This window comes from Ammospiza caudacuta, chromosome 15, assembly GCF_027887145.1.
Source record: "Ammospiza caudacuta isolate bAmmCau1 chromosome 15, bAmmCau1.pri, whole genome shotgun sequence".
NCBI lineage: Eukaryota > Metazoa > Chordata > Aves > Passeriformes > Passerellidae > Ammospiza > Ammospiza caudacuta.
Window position 1 is genome coordinate 15,019,542 of NC_080607.1, and position 19,995 is coordinate 15,039,536.

The following is a 19,995-nucleotide window of genomic DNA, read 5'->3' on the forward strand; positions in this document are numbered from 1 at the left end:
GTAAGGAAGGGGCTGGGGTGGGCTCTCCCCCGGCTGTGCAGCCATGGCCAGGCACTGGGGAGGAGAAGAGGGACAGATTTGTCTCTAAATCTGCACTTCCTCCCCAAGAATTAATGGATGGATCAGGTTTTTTTAGCCACGTTGTGAGAGGTTGTGGCAGTGCCACCCTCTCCTTCATGTCTCCTGTCTGTTGTTCGAGTCACAAATCTCACAGGTGTGAGATTGTTCCCTGAGCAAGGGCAGCACTGGCATCAGCTGCTCTTGAGGGCTGTTGTCCATGTGAACTCTGGAGGATGACCCAGATGGACTTTAAATGTTCATTCCCAGTTCAGTGCCATGCTGGAGCTCAGTGTGAGGTACTGAGCCCTTCATCCTGGGCACAGGGGTTTCTCCTCTCCTTCCAGGGCAGAGCTGTGCTCCTTGTGCAGAATTTGCTGTGGGAGAATGGGGCACTCCAAGGAGATTTGTTTATTTCCTTTCAAAGCTTGTCTGGCATTAAAAGCTGAGTCAGTTCTTTCCCATTAGTCACAAAAACCCCGCTCTCCTGGAGTGTGGAGTGACAGCTCCCTGAAGAGACTCTGCTTCTCACAGTCTCAAATAACTGCAGGCAGATGACATCCCTCAAGTCAGCCTTTTTCTTAGCAATCTCAGACTGAGGCTGCAAGCACACCAGTTAGTGTTAGCAAGCTGGAATTCCCCATTTTTTCTATTTATAGGAAGGCACTTTTTTTTCCTGTATGTTCTGGGATTACAAGAGTTTCTACTATGGTGTAGTTTTCATTTTGCTAAAATTAGTCTCAAACTGCTGTTGGTTTAAGGGAAGATAATTAAGGCAGTGGACCCAAGGCCCCTCAAAAATCAGCCTGGAGAACCATGTGGGATTTTTTCTCTCTCATGAAGTAGGTGGCTGGATTTATTTAGCTATCTGATTTTGAGTGGCTTCCAGTTAAATTCCTCTAGAATACCAAATTTTCCTGGGACAAATTTCCTGCTTACTGCTCACCTGTCTGCATGAAGCTGCTTGCAGGAACTTTGGCTTTTTCATTTCTGCACATTGCACAGCACAGCTCAAGCACAGGGCTCCTCACAGTGAGGGCCATCAGGGCACTTTGTCTCTGTAAAAGAGATTTTTTTTTTCCCCTTTTAGTCACTTTTTTCCTTATCCCTCTTCTCATGTAATACTATATTTTACTGGGAGGAAGACCCTGGTATGAACTGCTGCTAATCCTGCCAGCTAATTATTAATTCATGTATTTTCCCAGAACACACCACTCCTAAAAAAAAAACCCCAACCAAACATTCCCAGAAGCTTCCTAGAAGCATTTAAGCATCAAGGACAATTGACACCTCAAGGTAAATAGTCTGAAATCCTGAATGCAGTTATAGTGTCTTATCTCTGCAGCACCAGGAAGTTTTAAGGGCCTCTTTACAGCCACCCCATGCTGGGTTTCTGATGGTGTTTGCAGGAGGATTAAAGCAGCTGGAGAGGGTGGGAGTCCTGTTGGAGGCACCTGTCCCTCTGCACATTCTCTGGGCTCAGTCAGCTCCTGGGCTGAGCTGGCCTTGCAGAGCAGTGCTTGCATCCCTTACAAGGTGCCCAAGGACAGGGGAGTCCATGTAGCCATTCCCTGAGGGTGTTGCAGCTCAGGTTTGGGCTAAAAGAGAAATATTGAAGCCTTGTCTTTAATGGGTTACTTAACACTTTGCCCAGCAACCGAGAAAGTTGCAAAGTTCCAGTCAAGTGCAGGAATCTCCTACTGGGCAGTGAGAGCTGCTGTGGGCAGAGTCCTTCTCTGAGAGTGACTGAGGCCTCATCCCAAGGAATTCCAGCCATGCCCCTCTGGCCTGACCAGTTTTGCTCCTCTGATGCCTCTGGTTACTGGGGTGACCTTTGGGGGCTGTTGGGCCCACACGAAGGGCTGATGGACCCACCTGCTGGGGTTTTACTCTTGTGTTTGACCATGGCCAGGTTGGTGTGTCAGCATCCCTGGGTGCTGCACCTGTGGCTGTGTGGCATTTGCTGCTTGCAGCTCCAGCTGGGCAGGGATTTAACAGGATGCTCCTCCGTGCCTCTCCTGAGTGCCAGCTGGCTGAACCTGCTGCCAGTCGGGCTCTTGCTGCTGCCCTGTTGGAGGTCACTTCTAAAACTTGGCTGTCCAGATTGTGAGCACTGTGCAGGCCACGAGGGATGGCACTGCTCTGCCCTGCCATGTGCCAAGTGCTGCAGATTTAGTGCCCCAGGGATCTTTGGCAGGAGGTGTGTGTGGCACTGGCAGGGGAAGCACAACTTGCACAGGAGGATGCTGTGGAGATAAAGCAGTGCTGTGTGTGAAATGGGTGGGCGCGCCAAATCCTTCTCAGAAGTGGTGTTTAAAGAAAAAATCCTTTGTGGAAAATGCTCCATCAGCTGTTCATCTAAGCCAAGCTGCTTAGGAAGGGAACAGGCACTGTTTAGAAAATAACAGCATAAAGTATTGGGTTGCTGCTGCTGCTTGTTGTGGCACGGAGCAGGTTTCATGCTGGCTGGTAGCTCTGAATTTGTGGCTCCATGGAGAGTGTTTTCTTTGATCTCTCTCAATAAAACCCCAGAGTTTTGAGAGAAAAACTTAAAAAAAGCTTGGTGCAAAATGGATTCTCAGTGCTCACCTCTCTCCCCTGCCCTACTGAGGTGTTTAATAGCTGCCACTTTGCACCTCTGTCCTTCCCCTGTGGTGAAAGGGATGGCTAGTTGTTTTTAAAGCCTTGCTGTTAAAATATTGAGATACAAGCATAGGGAACCTTCTCATTCAGAACCTTGTAATCCTCCATTAAAAACTTGGAAAAACATTATTTTTAGGAGTGAGGATTTGAGACACAGACATACAAGAACAAGCCAGGAGCTGCTGTGAGGAAAAGAGCAAAATGGGGGCAAAGCATATTTCAGTGCACACCCGTCTTTCAAACACAGACTTTTGTGCTTTTATGTGTGGGGTTTGTTTGCACTCAGGCACTTGAGTATTTTATAGAAAAATGACTGGATAAAGAGCAGTGCCCACTTGGAGGGGAAGCACCTTTGTTTGCTGCCTGGGAGGGCTGAAGCAGTTCTTGTGTGATTGAAAATAAAAAGTAGGCACACACTAAATGTGAGAGATTTTATTAAAGGATTTTGATGGATGGGCTGGGGAGAAATAAATCTGCTGTAGGACTGCAGAGGCTCAGCAGGGGGACAGTCAAGTTGTTAATGAGTAAATTCACTGCTTCTATGAGAATAAATGATTACAGGCGGAGGATGCAAAAGGGAGCAGGTCACTGACCTAGAGAAATTCAAAGTGAGATAGAAGCTCTCTGCCTTTCCAGGGCTTTTCCACCTCCTGCATATTTGTTTGTGGGGATAAAAGGTGCACAGAAAGGCACGTTATGAGCTGTAGCTGCTGCCAGTGGTGTGGTGCCAGCGCTGCTGAGCGTTTCCAGGGCTGGTCCATGGCTGTGGGCAGAGGTGACCCATGCTCCCTGAGAGCTGCTTTTCCTGTGGATTGATAACCCCATCCAGGCTCTGACATCTCCATGTTTTCCAGGTGGGCTTGTGGCTGCAGGGATGGACCAGGCAGTGCCTGGGGGGATGCATGGGCTTGGGAGGGAGTAAAATAGTTTGAGTTTTGAAAGAGGGCAAAATTAAATTAACGCTTCCCCACACTTTCCATAGCAGTTCCTTTTCTACTTTCCCTGCTTGCAGGTTTTGCATGTGCCCCATAACAGTGGGAGTTGTTGTTGCCCATAGCCTGGCATGGCTCAGCAGGTCCTTCCTTCCCTGGAGGGAAATGCCCAGCAGGGATGAGCAGCGCTGGTGATGCTCTGCACACACACACCCCCCACAGGGGGCTGGAGCAGTGGTCAGGAGACATGAACTGCTTTGTTTTTACGTGGTGCTGCTTTCATAAGTCAATGCCAAAGGTAATAAATCTGTCCTGTGGAAAATTAGCAAGTGGTTTGCTGTGTAAACTCCTCGTGCAGGGGCTGGGAGCAGAGCTGGGTCTGCCTCCCAGCCAGCACAGCCTCAGACCTTCTCATCCCACAACCAAAAACAGCCCCTCTTGCTGCTGGTGGAAATGTGGTTATCAATGTTACAGCAATGTGAAGATTTATTTTGGTTATTGAATATTTCCAAGGCTTTGAGGTGCCTTGGAATATCAATGGGATTTCCCTAGAACTGCCTCATGAAAGCAACACAGGATACAAACCTGGTCCAGCCAGTTTTCTTCTTCCCACATGGACCTTCCAGAGCTGGAAAAGTGAAGTCAGTGTCTTGAGGGAAGGAATAGAGAAAAAAAATGTGAGAGTTTTCCATCATGTGCTGCTTACACAGAAGAATGGATGAACAAATGGGCAGAGAAGGTGCTGCTCCAAAAGCAGCTGAGTTTCTCCTGATTCTCTGGAATCTGTTTTTACTCATTAAGTCCTTGCACTGTCACACTGGGTAATAATCAGGATTATATTTTAATGGCATTTATTATATTTTAATGGTATTTTGGTGCTGGATAAAGCTGCCCACCATCTAAAGGCAAAAATGGATGGAGTGTGGGACACAGAGGAAATGCCCCCACCTCCATCCTTCCAGGCACTGGGGCAGCTGCAAGAGATAGTTTTTGAAGCAAGTTTCCTTAGTAACAAACAGCAACATCAGCTCCATGTGGAGATGTTACTATTTTCAAAGAAATCTGGTTGCTAATTAAAGCAGTGTCAGAATTTCCTGGCTGGAAGGTCGTTTTATGGAATTCCAGAGGCTGGTCAAAGGTTGAGCTGTACCTGGCATGTTTTCAGAGGCAGGGAAAGTAAGGGATCTGCATGCCTGGAGACAAGTGTGAGCATCAAGGCTGGTGTTTCACCTCTTTTCTCTGTGAAAAAGGGAAGAAAATGTCTGAAGTGGCTGAGAGCATAGAGGTTTTTATTCATCTGACTGATAATAGGAGCTAAATAAAGGCTTTGGAAAAAAAAAAACCCCAACCATTTCTCTTGCAATATTGGTTGGGCAGAACTGTACTGGAACTAAACATGGAATGAAAAGTCTGGCTTTTCTGCCAGCTCTATTTTTAGAGCCACTGCTCCATCTCTGCATCTGAGTTTTCTCAGCAGATGCACTGGAAACAGGCAATTTGCTGTAATTTTTTCTGGCCAGGCTGTGATCATCTGCAAGATAAGGAAGTTGGATAGAGGGGCAGGGAACTCACCAGACTGGACAAAAATCCCCCAGAATACCAGGACATGGGTCTTGCTCCAGGTCTGGGGTCACTGTGGTCACAGACTCCTGAATATTTTCTGTGCTCCATTAGGAATGACCCTTCCATGCTGAAAGGGGAGTGGTTGGACAGTGCTGGCTGGTTTATTTGTGTCTCAAGACTGTGGTCACAACTGGAATAAAATTCAGCAGCAGTAACAGCAGTGCTGGAGTTAAAATTGAAGAACAAAGAGAACCCCCTAGAAATTCCCTGGGATTTACTGGCAGTCAATTCATTATTTGCTTTGCAAAAAGAAAGGCAGAAGAGAGGGATGCACCTCACATTTCTGAATTTGTGTTTGTGGCTGCTGTTCATTCAGAGCAGAGAACCCCCTGTGCCTGAGGCCAGAACATGCACGGGTATTTTTGAGCCACAGGGAATTTTGTGCAGCTACAGGCAGTGCTAGATTCCAGCAGGAGCATTCATTTATTCCCTGTGGAATAAAGCTGGAGGGGGGTTCAGAGCAGAGGGAAGGTGTCACTTCACAGGCTGGTTGGTGTTCAGCCCTGTTCCCATGCCAAGAGGCAGATGTTGGGCTGTGAGAACTGGTCCTGCAGAGAAAGCAGCTGCCTGGGCTGAAGCCTCTTGGGCTTCCCTATCAAATACCAGCTCTCAGGCAGAAAAAGCTGCTCCTCAAAAAAAGCCTGGTCTTGTGTGCCTTGACAGCACGTATGTGGCTGAGGGGAACCGGGGCAGCACTGAGGTCTGTTTCCTCTCAGTTTTTTGAAAAGGATGCCTGTTTCCCTCTTGGCTGGGCTTGAAAGTCTTTTGGCAGCAGAGAACTGAGTTGGGTGACTGCTTTGGTTTCTTTATTCTGGATGGCACCAGTCCTTAGCAGTGCAAACCCTGAGAGTGGTGACAATCCCACCCTCCTGCCTATTCCCAGCTGTAGAGCAGCCTCTGACTCCTTGTGCTTTATCCTCATGTGGATTTCCCAGCTGGATGTGGCTCACTCCTCCCTGAGCATCCCCCCCAAGCCCCCTTAGCCTGCACCCAGGTGTGTTCCCAGGTGTCACCAGCCTGCAGTGGGAACCACCCCAATCCTCCTGGTGAGTGGGGGAGAGGCTGCCCCAGAGCCTGAGGAGCATTTGGGAGTTTCCTGAGGAGGTTTTTGCCTGAATGTCCTGCTGAGGGGGGACTGAGCTGGTGCCAGTCCTCAGGGCTGCCCACATCCCCTTGCTCCATATCTGTACACCAGCAGACCCCTTGTCTGACTGACCCCAGCAAGATCTGTGCTTTATAGATGGCTTGGTAAATTTAAATACCTCTTTCTTGTTTCTTCAGTTCTTGCCCAATCTGTGGATTGTCAGGGCCGTTTTGGAGGCATGTTATTATTAATGAGTGTCCTCTGGCTCAGTGATGTGTGTGGCCAGGGCAGGGCTGGGGTGCTGGCTGCTGTTCTGGCTCCTGCATGGCTGAGATGGGCACGGAGCCGTCCTCCTCCTCCCCTTGCAGAAATGTCCCTCTGGATGCTTGTCACTCTTCAGGGGGGTGTATGCTCATACAGCCCCAGCTCTGCATGAGGAGGGACTCCTGGGCTATAAATCTCTGCCTTTCAAGCACTAAACTCCCTTTTGGGTTGTTTTTGACATTAGGAATTTCCTCTGATAAGAGAACTTTATTTGCCTTTAAATATCGCTTTGTGACAGGATGATGGAGTGGGGATTCTTGGAGCGAGCCCGTGCCAGCCGGGGAAGGGAAATTCTGCTGGGGCTTTTGTTTCTCTCTAGCACTGACATTGGAGCTCTTTAAAGACTGGGTTTGTTTTATCCTTGGCAGGAGTGTGTGTGCACATGTCAGTGTCCAGACAAATGGGAGCAGCCCCGTGTTGGAGCTGTGCTGGAGCCAAGTGTGTCTCCTGCTCTCCCCTCCCTGTGGCACCTGGGGGAGAGGAGCTGTGCTGGGCTTTTTCTGGAACAGGCTTCCAAACACAGGTTGTGTTGGTGAAGCAGGGGTGGTACGTGGAATGCTTTAAAAAACCAAAAAGAAGGATTTTGTGGTGCTGTCTGCAAGGTACGCTTGGGTGTTCCGTGGCTGGCAGGGCATTGTGTCACCTGTTACCCCACAAAGATCCCAAATCCAAGTCCTCAGGGCAGCATTGTAGCTGGCTTGTAGTGCAGCCTGCTCAGGCACAACCTGAGCTCAGGCTGTAGCCACAAAGTCTGAGCTGTGTTTGCTTTCAGGGGGAGCTGAGCTCCCTAATCTGGCTCTGCAGCAGCCGTGTTGTATCACCATCCCTTTAGATACGGAGGATTTCGCTCCACAGGCTGCCTGTGAGCAGCAGGAGCTGCAAAGTGCCAGCTCATTTATTCCACTTGGATCCCAAGGAGTTCTCTCTGCTTTTCAGGATGCCTCAAGCAGCCAGCTAACCCTGTGTTCTTTCTTTCAGCTCTTCCACGTAGCATATGTCCTGATCAAGTTTGCCAACTCCCCTCGTCCTGACCTCTGGGTGCTGGAGAGATCGACTGATTTTGGCCTCACCTATGAGCCCTGGCAGTATTTTGCCTGTGAGTATGATAGGGGCTGCAGCTCAGTGCCAGGGAGTGGGGCTATACTGAAGATAACTCTGTGCAAATACAGGGGTGGGTTTGGAGCTGTGTCATTGCTGTGATGCAGTGCATGTCTTCTGTTTCATCTGCTCAGTAAGGCTGCAAGAGTTGAAGATTGAATGCTCCTCAGGAAAAGAGAGCTGTTTTACTCTCTGGTAATTTTAATAAATGCATTTAAAAGTAAATGTATTTTTAAAAATACTGTCATGACATATGGGGAGTCCCAAAGTTGGCACCGGTGTCTGCAGTTGGGTGTTGTTGCTCTAGGTCTGACGGTGAGATTTCTTATCATCTCCTCCCTGCCCTCCTCTTTCAGTCTCTTCCCTCTACCATCCCAGGCTGTGTTTCATCTCCTCCAGAAGCCAAGCAGCAGCTCACTTCCAAGTGGCTGCTGTCACAGAAAAGCCTGGATGCAGCAAACATTCCCCTGTGCTTATCAGTACCGGAGATTGGATCCAGCCTGTGCAGGGCAGGAACTGCTGTCCTGCTGCTGTGCAAGGTGGGATCAGAGACAGCTGGCTGGAAGGGAGATCCAGCCTGTGCATTTGGCTTCCCAATTCTCTGATTAAAACCTTAAGAAACAGCTGGTTCTGCAAAACTCTTCTCCCAGAGGGTCTGTGGGGTAGCCGGATGCGAGGAACTTGTTAACCAGCAGCTCCTCCCAGAAGCAGCAGCAGTAATTGGGAGAAGATGTGAGTTAAGATCTACAGCCAGAGCTTAAAACCTGGCAAGAAAGAACTTGGGAGCACTCAGAGGCCTTGCCCTGGGCTGTCCCTAAAGGCTCATATTTTTGGCTTACCTGTCAGGCTGTGCTTTGGATTTCTGGCCTCTCCTTGTGCAAGAAGGACCTGCAGATGTATTACCCTGTGTTGCCTTAGTGTGGTAGCTGCTCTCTGGAGTGGATGTTTTTCTGTCTGCTGTGTGCTGGTGGGGAATTACTGCTGTCAAATTCCTGCTTTGCTTTTTTTCTGTCATCTCTGAGAATTTCCCTGCCAGCTCTGAAGCTTCTCTTGGGGCCCATTACAGTCGTGTTCCTGCATGGTCTGGAGCTGCACTTGTGTGTTCCTGTGTGTAGTGGCAGTGCTGAAACATCTGGAGTCCCCTTCCCTCCCTGTCACCCCTCCCCTGGAGAAGGGAGATGCAGTGACACAGCCCAGTGGAAATTTCCCATGGAAATAAAGAGGTGGCTGCTCCAAAACCTGCCAGATTTGCAAGCACAAGAAGTCCTCTGCAGAGGTTTATTTTTATCATGGGGAGTTCTGTAGGTGGTCTAATGAAAGCACTGCCCAGGTCAGTACCAGGGTTAAAAGCAGCTGGCAGAAATGCAGGGTTTCTTCAGAGCAGGCAGTGAGCATTGCCAGGGGTGGCACTGGCACTGCCCACCCACTGCCCATCACAGGAGGTGCCAGGCTGCTTTTGGGCTTAGTTCTCTGAGAGGAGAGAGAAATGACTGCTTGGTGAGGTTCTGTCCTTGTCTGTTTCCTTAAAGCACTGCTAGAGTTTGAGGCCATTGGGTTGCTCTGTTTTAGCTCACAATGCCCAGATTCTGGCTCATGTGGTTGTGCAGATTTTGCAATAACTGGAGGAGTTCTTTGGTTTTCCTGAGTAGCTCCCTGGGCTGAGCATCCTGTCTGCATGCAGTCGTGGCAGTGTTCTGGAAATCAATCATCTGGAGCCAGTGGTGACAGGTTCCTTGCCTGGGGCTTTAAAAATAAATTGCCTTTACAAAAGCACCTGGTGAAGCAAACCTCGTCCAGAGACCTGATGTTAAATATTTCCACATCTTCCTGTGGATGCAACTGAGCTCTTGCTGTTGCCAAAAGAGTGTTTCCCAGAGCAAGGCCACTTTCTGGAGACAAGGTGTGGATGGGTGCAAGCCAGAGGTGAAGGCAGGGAGGCAGAAATCCCCTGCTCCACCTCTGCTGTCCCTTCTGCCTGGCTCAGCCTACCCATGCAGCACATGGAGTGGGGGACCTGCCTTCTGGAGGCACACTGAGACAGATTTTGGGGGATTATTCCCATGATTTTGGGGGATTATTCCCATGGATTGGGGGATTATTTCCATGAATTATTCCTATGATTTTGGAGGCTTATTCCCATGGATTGTGTTAACATTTCCCCTTCAGTTTCCTGTGTAAGCTGAGCAGCTCTGGCAGGAGCAGGAGATTGTGTTGGCTGCCTTTTCTTCCTTTTTCTCCCCATGGAAGGCACCCTCAGGAGCGCTGCAGTGACAGTCACTTCAGCAGGCTCTGCTGTGAGTTCCTGGCACAGGTGAAAAGGGAGTGGGAAGGAGCAGCAGCCTCTGTCCTGGCTCTTCCTGAGGGAACAGTCCCTGAGAGTGGCACTGTTTTTGGATGGGTAGATGCAGGTGCTCACCACCCTGCACATGAGCTGCCCCAGCAGAGGTTTGGTTGGCTCTGCCAGCACAGGGATGTCTCACATCTGGGGACAGGGGTGCTGGACTTGCAGGAGCAGTCATGCTGGGAAGCCAGGCCGTTCCTGTAGCTGCAAGGAGAGCCTTGGCATTCAGTGTGTGTCCCCAGAGCAGGTCACCAAGCCCCCAGAGCGGCTGCCTGGTGATGCCAGCTCTCTGGCTTTCTCCAGCCTTGCATTGCCACTCAGTGGCAGCAGCCCTGGTTTGCTGTCCCCAAGGAGTGTTTCTGGGTGGCCTTGGCATTTCTGCTTTGTGGCAGTGGTTTAAGAGCAGAGCTCAGAGTGAGGTGTGAGGAGGACCTGCAGCATTTGGGAGAGGCAAAGCAATGGCTTGCAGGATGTCTGCTTGTCCACCCTGCCTGGGGAGAGATGTCCCAGCAGTGGCTGTGGCTGCTCCTGTCGTGAGTTCTGTGCTGCCTTCAGGACTGACCCAGGAGGTTTAGGATCCATGTGAAATGATGGCGCAGCTCCCACACCCTGGCAGCAAAGTGGAAGCAGTGTAGCAAATCCACTGCCAGCACGGCAGCAGATTGAGACCAGAGCGAGACCTCAGGCTGGTTAAACTGTGAGCTTAATGCCAAAATTGAGGGGTGGCTTTCTCTGCAGGTGGTGGCAGTAGGTGCAGTGGCTGTTCTGACCTTTCTCATTTACTGCAGGGAGGTGATTTGGGGAGTTTCCTGCCTGTTACTGTCAGAGTGACACCCTCCCTTAGTGGAGGACATGGAGCCGTGACAGAGTTAATGCCACAAAGCAATCTCTGTGTGGTAAATGCTTAACAGAGATTGTACACCCATCTCTCCTGTGCTCAGCGTGGGAAAATCCAGAGAGGGCTGGGAATTGTTCCTTTTCTCTTACTGCTCTCACCTCTGGTTGGTGAACAGCTTCCAAGAGGGATTGCATTGAGAAGTTTGGCCAGCACACCGTGGACCGTATCACCAGGGATGACCACGCCATCTGCACCACGGAGTACTCCAGGATTGTGCCTTTGGAGAATGGGGAGGTAAGCCTGGAAATGTGCCTGTTTCCATCCCTGGAGTGTGCAGGGTCATTCAGGGGCTGTTGGTACTCCTGTTAACTCCATTTGTGGATACCACTTTTAAGTGTTCAGTTCGACCAGATGGGATTGATGGAGAGCTTGGTTGTAGGGATGTGCTCCTTGTTGATACAGTGACAAAACTATCTTGTGACAGAACTATCTAAGGCCAGAAGTTTCTTTCCTCAATTAGCAAAAAAGACACCTTGTAGGACTTGGGGGACGACTTCTCAAACTTAAGGGTAGCTGATTGGACAGAGGCCAGAAACTCTCACCTGAGCAATTTACTAGAAAAAGAAGAGAACAAAGAAACTAATGGAATTTGTGAGGTGTTTTACTAGGAGCAAGAAACTCTTGCATCTGGTTCAGTTTTTCTCTGTAAAGAGTTTTGTTATTTTGCCTTTTATTAAGACCTTTTTGTTTCCAACACTACCACAAAAGCCATCCTGCTGATTTTATACCTAAGGTAGCTGAGCTATCTTGGGTGTGAAATAGATCTCCAAGATCTTGAGGATCTCCAGATCTCCAAGAGACCTGACTGAAGGAGACCCTGTTTCAATTGATCTCCTCCCACCCCACAGGGTTGTACAGATTTGTTCTCACACATTCACACAATAGTGCTCTAGCTTCCCCTAGAGCAGTGGGAGTCCAACCTGCTGTTTTCCCTCCTCCATGCACAGATTGTTGTCTCCCTGGTGAACGGGCGCCCAGGAGCCATGAACTTCTCCTACTCCCCTCTGCTGCGGAACTTCACCAAGGCCACCAACATCCGCCTGCGCTTCCTGCAGACCAACACTCTGCTGGGCCACCTGATGGGCAAGGCTCTGAGGGACCCCACGGTCACCAGGAGGGTAAGGCAGGCCTTGGCACCTCGTGCTGCTGAGGTGGAGCTGTTGGAGGGCTGTGCAAGCCACCTCTGGGAGGGGATGCCCTGTGGGGAATTTCTGTCTTGCATCCCCTAAAGCTGAAGGCATCTGCAGCAGGTGCTGCTGTGGCTGGAGATGGAGAAGACACCAACAGTGTGGAGCTGGGAAACACCTCTTGGTGTCACATGTGGCTTTCTGGCTGTGCTGGCAGCCCCCACGCACAGCTGATGGGCTCTGTTGGAGGTGGTGGATCTTAACCACAGCCTGCAATGTCACTGAAAGGGAAATATCCCTGCACATCGTTTTACTCGGCAAAGTTCTGCTGAATCTTGAGTAGAATGATTATGAATCTGGTTTGTAAAAATAGTAATGGCCATCTTTTCCTGTGCTTTGCAGTACTACTACAGCATCAAGGATATCAGCATTGGAGGGCGCTGCGTGTGCCACGGCCACGCCGACGTCTGCGATGCCAAAGACCCCAACGACCCTTACAGGTACAAATCCCAGAAGCCTTTGAAAAAGAAAGCATTTGAACTGCTGTTCTAAGAATGAAAGATAACAGAGTTAGTTGTGTCCTGTTCTGAGCTTGTGATGGTGCCATAACTGCTGCTCGTGGCTCTGCCTTGAGAAAGCAGCAGAAACTGCTCCAGACGAAGTAGCAAAAATCACACTTTTTGTCAGACTGTTTTTCAGCCAGATCAGCTCTCTGGTTGAGTTTCCCTGCCCACGGCTTTGCCATCCCACTGGAGCAGAGTGTGAGGATACTGATGGAGGGATACTGATGTAGAACTGGGAGATTTTCCATCAAAGTCCTGAATTCCATTCAGGAATTCAGAAAGTTCCATTTCTGAACTTGAGCCGAGGAGTCTCCTGCTTCCCATGTGGCTTCTTAGGCACTGGGGCAATGCTCTCATAAATAGATGGTCTCCCATGAAACCAGAGACTGCTTCCCATTTCTGCTCATAAGAACCGTAGATTGGTTGTGTACATATCTGAACAACTCTTTGCAAAAGAACAAGAGTGTGTAAAGAAGTTACATGTTGGCTAATGGAACTTCCCATCTGCCTTGGCAACTTGGAATGCCAAAGAGCTGCTTCAGACCATGGAAGTGTTGCTTTTAGCCATCTGTTTGCAGCTTGAATGTTGCCTTCATGAAAGGGCTGGGTAGATTCAGCTGGATGAGGGGAGCTTGTATTTCTTTCTCATCAGGATCATGTAGAACTTTTGGATCATCTAAAATAAAATTCCAGTGGGTCCCAGCCAAGGTTAAAGCTCTTAAGTATTAAAACAAAGATGTATTGGTAAGCAAGCCTGCCCGAGTCTGCCAAACTCTCTGACAAAAGGAAGTCCATAAATATTTGAATGTACAGTTCTTGTTTTTTAAACATTGGTGCTGCTGGATGCAAAGTGCACCTGTGTGCTGGGACAAAAGGCTTCATGGGGACAAGGGATTCTTTAACATGGAAATGCCAGGACCTTTCTTGGGTGTATCAGTGGCTTGGGGCTCTCCAGGATGGGAGGGAAGGTTGAACACGGAGAGATATGTTGGATATCCTTGTTGAGTGCCACTTCTGCTTGCAACCATCTCTGTCTCCCGAAATTCCTCTCCTCCACTCTCATTTGGATGCATTTGGCATCTTCACTCTTGGCCCCAGGCTGTTGTCTGATGTTGCAGCACATGTTGGTAAGCAGCTGTTGCATTTCACCCAGAGCAGATCATGCTGGCCTGAGGGAGGAAACATTTCCTACTTGTGTGCTTTCTACAGTCAGAGCACAACAGCTGTAAGTCCTTTGGGATACAGCAGGGAAAAGTGCTGGATAAATGGATCTTCTCATGGCACTGCTGTACCCTTTAGCAAGCCCAGGAGCACGGGCAAGTCAGCAGAAATCTGATCCTTTCAGTTGAGAAAATGAGTAATTGATGAAATGCTGCCATTTCCAGGCTGTGGGAGCAGCTGTGTCCAGCCCTCCGTTGGAGTGGGCACTGCTGGTTGGGATCCCAGCCCTCCTGCCCTGGCACAGCACAGAGCCAGCCTGGGGATGTCTGTAGTGCCACATCAGCTGGGGCTCAGACACACTGACCCCCTTGAGACACAGGCCCAGCTACCAGGAACTCATCCTGTCTTCAGCAGTCTGTGTGGTGTGCCCCTGCACATGTCCTGCCTCTTCAGAGTCTGACAGCAGCTGGGCAACGAAATGCAGATAAAGGGATGTGGATTGGCCTGGTCCTGTTAAAAACCCAACAATCTCAGCCTGGGGGAAGGTCTCTGCTGTTCATTTTAGCTTCCCTCTTCTGCACATCCCCATGTTTCTTGTGCCTGTTGCCCAGAAAGGCAGGATGAGCACTTTGATAGGTGAGGTGAGCTAGAAATCTTGGCAAAGGCTCAGGACATGATGAAGCATGTCCATGAGCTGACTTCTGGCCGTCAGTGATAGCATTCGTGCAACTTTGGAGAGTTTGTGTGAAGTGTCAGGCTACAGAGGCTGCACGTGCAGCTGTTGGGCTGGCAGCACATGTGAGCCCTGTTTGCAGGGACCTGTGGGCAGGTACAGCCTCCTCAAGGCTCCCTGCACTTCTCAGAGCTTTCTGTCTTTGCCCTGTGTTGGAATGGGCTGAGTGAAACAGAGAGCAGGAATGTTTTCCTGCTTAAAGGTGAACACCAGCAGGATGAGGCACAACTCTTTCTCCTGGCAAACCCTTGGAGCAGTGAGATCAGAATCATCAGGGACCTGCCTTGGAGAGCCCAGACCGGACTTGTGTGCTGACAGACTGAGTGAGCTCAGGAGAGCCCTACAAGGGTTCTGCATCTGCCTGATAAGAGCAGCTGTTCCTGTGGCTTCACTGCCCTGTCACAGATGCCACAAGCAGGAGAGGAGACACGCACAGAGTCCAGCTGCTCCTTCTGTGCCTGATGCTGAAGGTAACCACCAAGGCAGCAGCAGCTGCTGGTGAGAAGCACATCCACAGATGAAAGATGCTTTCCCACTGCTGCACCCTGAACTCCAGCTTCCCCTTTCCCATTTGGAAGGCAAAGCACCATGTGTGCCAGGTTTGTGCCATCCATCAGTCTCTTTTTGCAGGTGGTTTTTTCTCAGTACAGTCAGAAACAGAGGAAGGGGCTTTTTTTTCCTTGATTGTTCTCAGATGTTCCAGCCAAATCCTGATGATGTGGTGTTTGTGCTGCTCTCAGTTCTGCCACAGCTGCTCACTGGAAACTGTTTAGTCTCCGCTGTTGAGCATCAATTCCAGCGGGAGGACTGCGGTTTCATTTCTTACAGAGGATGACCAGGAAATATGTGCTGTGTGCACACAGCCGCTCCCTCTTCTCCCTTGTATATACTCAGTCAATGAAACATGTAAATATTGTGGTTTATGCACATTGGCCTGTAATTCATTAGCAGCACAGACTCGGCACAAGGTGCAGTGAAGCTGCAATAGCTGAGCTCTCGGAGAGGTCATTGCTAACTCTGGACAGCAGAGACTAAATAAATACCTCCTTCTCCTCTGAAATGAGCAACTTTACTCATGCAGTGCCATCTTCTTGCATTCTGGGAACTGAACCAGTTCTTTTCAAACATCTTGAGCCTTAAGGAGCCTGGGGTGTGTGGCTAGAGCCACGTCCTCCAGTCAGGGAGATTAACACTGCTCTGCAGGTTTATAAGTTCCCTGACTCAGTGACCATCTTTCTCCACACGCATGTGTATGGATCTTAATCTTGCTCTCCAGCTGCTGCTGTGGAAAAAACAATAAAATTTTGTTTCCTTGGGAGTGCTGAGTGCTGGTCAGCCAGGTGAGAGGTCTGTGGGTGGTTGCATTCTGGCGACACGGCCAAGGTTTGCCTCTCATTGAGACTCCCCCTTGGGTCTGCAAAACACTTAAAAAACAAATTTTCTAATGGTTGTTTCAGGGCTGTTTTCTGCCACTTAAGCTCCAGCCAGGGGTTCAGTTTCATGCCTGGACTCTGCCAGCTACAGCCCAGCCTGTGAATGTGGGCAGGGATGGGGCATGACAAGTGCTGGAGAACTGATGGCAGCCACGTGTCCCATGGCATCTGCAAGGGAAGGGCTGGGAACCCCTCTGCCTGAAGCAAACATGCTGAGTGTGGATCCTGCTTGCTTTCACCCAAACTTTCAGATCATCCCATTATTTTCATTAAAATGAGGTCACTTGTGCTGCTGCCTCTGTCTGACAATTCACTATACGTAGACTTTCAGGTCTCACGTCTTAAAATTACATGTAGGTGGAAGCTGTGGCACTCAGCTCGCTGCAGAGTGTCTGCACTCCTACACTTCACCCTGAATGACTGCTCCTTTTGTTTCTAACGTTTTAAAAGAATTACATTTATTTTTAAACACACTGCTTTTGAATGGAAAAGCATTGGAGGGAGGGAGAGATGGGAGTGGCAGACTGGCCCTGAGGGGAAATGAGTAATTGCACAGATAAAAGCTGGAACATGCTGTATTAGCCATAAGTCTAACACAACAGAAAGCGTTTGTGTTGGATGGGAATGGCCCTGTGCTAAGTGGAGGCTTTGGGGCTGATGTCACTGACGTTAATGAATCACCCCGGTGGTGGGGCAGGGACGAGATCCATCGGGTGCCTGTCGAGATTCCTTTACCCAGCACAGCCCTGCCTGGAAAGCAGGAATGCAGTGCACGGGGAGTATGGGGCCAGCACCTACTGAAATTTTTAATTCAAATTTCATGCCCTCCTCCCTGCAGCACAGGTGTGCCTGGAGGAGCAGACAGCCCCTGTATATCCCCATCCCTCTCCAAGCTCTGGGCTATCATTTTTTTCCTTTTCATGCTGCCCCTGCACAATGCTGGGGACACATCTTTGTGTCCCTGCACCACGCTGCACTCTCTCAAATAATCAGCTTCAGCTCAGTTTCTACCACTGCCACCTCCAACCATTTCACATTTTACTCTCTGCAGAGCTGGCTAGGCAGCAGCAGATTTTTCTCTTATCCTTGTCTCCCTGTGAAGTAAAAGAATGATGGTGGAGGAGAAGAAAGGGAGAGAATGCAGCTGGAATAGCAAAGTTTGGCTCAGAAAAAACAAATAAATTAAAAAGTTGGGGAAAAAAAGCCTTAGAAGCCTCTTTTCCAGAATATTGGGATTAGAATATATATTGGGATACCACTTGTTCGCGGACCAGATCAGCAACAGCGATGCACAACACGGTCACACAGCAGGGTCACACAGCAGCTCCACATCCCTGTCATCACCTCAACCTTGTCTGTGCCCTTTCCTGTCCCCACAGGCTGCAGTGTGACTGCCAGCACAACACCTGTGGTGGCTCCTGTGACCGCTGCTGCCCTGGCTACAACCAGTTCCCCTGGAAGCCTGCCACCGCCGACAGCGCCAACGAGTGCCAGCGTGAGTGGGGCTGGGTCAGCCTGAGACAGCCCTGATGAGGGGAGAGACGAGGGGATCTGGCCCCATGCTCTTAGAAGGCTAATTTATTATTTTATTAAATTATAGTAAAGAATACAGAAAGGGTGCAGACAGAAAGTTAACAAGAATGGTAATGAAAACTCGTGGCTCTCTCTTCCAGAGTCCTGAAACAGCTGGCTGTGATTGGTCATTAAATAAAAACAATTCACATTAAACCAATCAAACAACCACCTGTTGGATAAGCAGTCTCCAGATCACATTCCAAAGCAGCAAAACACAGAAGCAATCAGATAATTATTGTTTTCATTTTTCTCTGAGGCTTCTCAGGAGAAAAAATCCAGGCAAAGGGATTTTTCAGAACATATGATGGTGACAGGGCTGGGCTCTCCCTTCCTGCCAGGCACAGCCCCATGCCCTGCTGCAGAGCAGCTGCTCTCTGCACTGCTGGGGTGATGCTGAGTAGGACTGGGTGAGCTGGGGGCAGTGACACAGCAGGGAGGACCCTGCACAGCAGGTGTTGGTGCTCAGGTGAGGCTCACACAGGGAGGTCTCTGAGGTCCCTGTGGGAATTTGGGTCTGCTTGCCTTCCAGTTCCTCTAGTATGTCCAAGGGTTCGTGCAGGTGAGTCTCATTGCTCAATTCTGTCTGCAAGATGAATTAGGTTTGGGTGTGTTTACATACAGGACATCTTTATTAGTCCAGAGGAACCTTTGGTCAGTGCCAACAGCAGAATTTCTGCTGCGCTGGGGGCACAGAGCTGCTCCACACAGTGTCTTAGAAACACAGGGTGGCAAAGGATCTTAAATCCTGGGAGTTTCTAAAGCCCCCTCACCTGGTGCTGGGTTTTACAGCTCACCTCTATCCAGGGTGGGATAAAAGAGGCAAGAATGTTGCTCTCCAAACCAGGCTAGTCGACGCCCCACAGTGTGGTGATTTTTATTTCTCGTCCATACACGCCTGCACATATTTTACTTGTGGTTTTGTGCCCACTGCACTCTCCTGGTTGCAGACCAGACTTTGTGAAGGAGTTGCTGCTTCTGTGCTTTTGAACTGAAAGAGTTGAGAGAGCTTGGGAGATCCTGTAATCCCCCAGATGCATTCAGGCATCTTTCCTCACGGAAAACCAGCCCATCAAACCCAGGAGGGAGAGCTGACACCTGGAGATGCAGCTGCTGACTGAAGGACCTCTGAGGTGGTTTAGCTCCTTTCTCTCTGTGTTCCAGCCTGCAATTGCAATGGCCATGCCTACGACTGCTACTACGACCCGGAGGTGGATCGACACAAAGCCAGCAGGAGCCGTGAGGACAAGTTTGAAGGAGGAGGTGTTTGTATTGACTGCCAGGTAGGCCTGAAGAGCTTTCCTTCTCTGGAAAAGGCTTTTGCAAATGTTTGTGTTTGTTTCTGCTGTCAGCCTGGAGTTCAGCCTCCTGGACCTCTCCACCAAGCCCCTCTGTTATCTAAATTAGGTCTCTGCCTGGAAATTTAGTCTCTTTGCCGTGGATTAAAGGAGTGTGCACCAGTAATGAGAACATCACTTGGGTTTCTCGCTGTTAGTACCCTTGTAGTACCACTACTTCCTAAAGCTTTAGTTTGCTGAGACACCAGAATTGGGAGGCACAGGTTGCTGCCCAGCACATTGTGTAATCCCTGCCTGGTTCACAGTGCTCTGGCATCTCCCTGGATGTCTCTCTGCCCACCAAAATGCCAGTCTTCAGTCTCTGTGAAAGTGGGAACATAGCTCTTCCCAAGGTGACGGTGACATGATTAATTCATGCACTGGCATGAAACTTCTGGCTGTGCTTCCTTGCTGGAAGGAAACAGGTTGCTCCCATCCTTGGAGCACAAAGTGGTCAGGACATTTTACCATCTGAAAGAAGTGAAATGGGCTCAAGGTCAGGTATGAACCTAAAACTCACTCTGTGTTTATGGGAGGATGCAGTTGGCAGGAAACGCTTTGTTCCCAAGTCAGTGTATGTGGAATTTTGAGCAGATTTGGGTATTTGGTGTGCTGCTTCCTCTGTAACCTGGAGCTGTTAGTAAATCTAGCAGATGAATGTGAATCCTGCAGGCAGAGGAACTGATGCCTCTCCAACCCACTGTCTTTCAGCACCACACCACCGGCATTAACTGTGAGAGGTGCATCCCTGGCTATTATCGCTCCCCCGACCATCCCATCGATTCTCCTTACGTTTGCTACCGTGAGTGTGACATCCTGCTGGCCTGGGTGACACTGGGCAGGGCTGGGCTGGGAGGTTTCCTGCTGCAGGCAGTGTGAGGCTCGCTCAGTGCCATTTGTCCCTCTCTGCAGGCTGTAACTGTGAGTCTGACTTCACCGATGGCACCTGCGAGGACCTGACCGGGCGCTGCTACTGCAAACCCAACTACACCGGGGAGCACTGCCACGCCTGTGCCGAGGGCTACCTCAACTTCCCCCACTGCTACCGTGAGTGCAGGGGCACAGCTGG

General features: G+C 49.7%; 1 protein-coding gene across 1 annotated transcript in view; it reads left to right on the plus strand.

The window, feature by feature from the left end:
- Positions 1–19,995, plus strand: part of LAMA5 (laminin subunit alpha 5) — an 87,362-nt gene that overhangs the window by 28,095 nt on the left and 39,272 nt on the right. The window contains exons 3-10 of the mRNA XM_058814954.1: positions 7,642–7,759; positions 11,116–11,234; positions 11,948–12,118; positions 12,530–12,627; positions 17,397–17,512; positions 18,754–18,872; positions 19,638–19,728; positions 19,839–19,973. Coding sequence (XP_058670937.1) covers positions 7,642–7,759; positions 11,116–11,234; positions 11,948–12,118; positions 12,530–12,627; positions 17,397–17,512; positions 18,754–18,872; positions 19,638–19,728; positions 19,839–19,973 — 967 coding nt within the window. The remainder of the gene's footprint in view (positions 1–7,641; positions 7,760–11,115; positions 11,235–11,947; positions 12,119–12,529; positions 12,628–17,396; positions 17,513–18,753; positions 18,873–19,637; positions 19,729–19,838; positions 19,974–19,995) is intronic.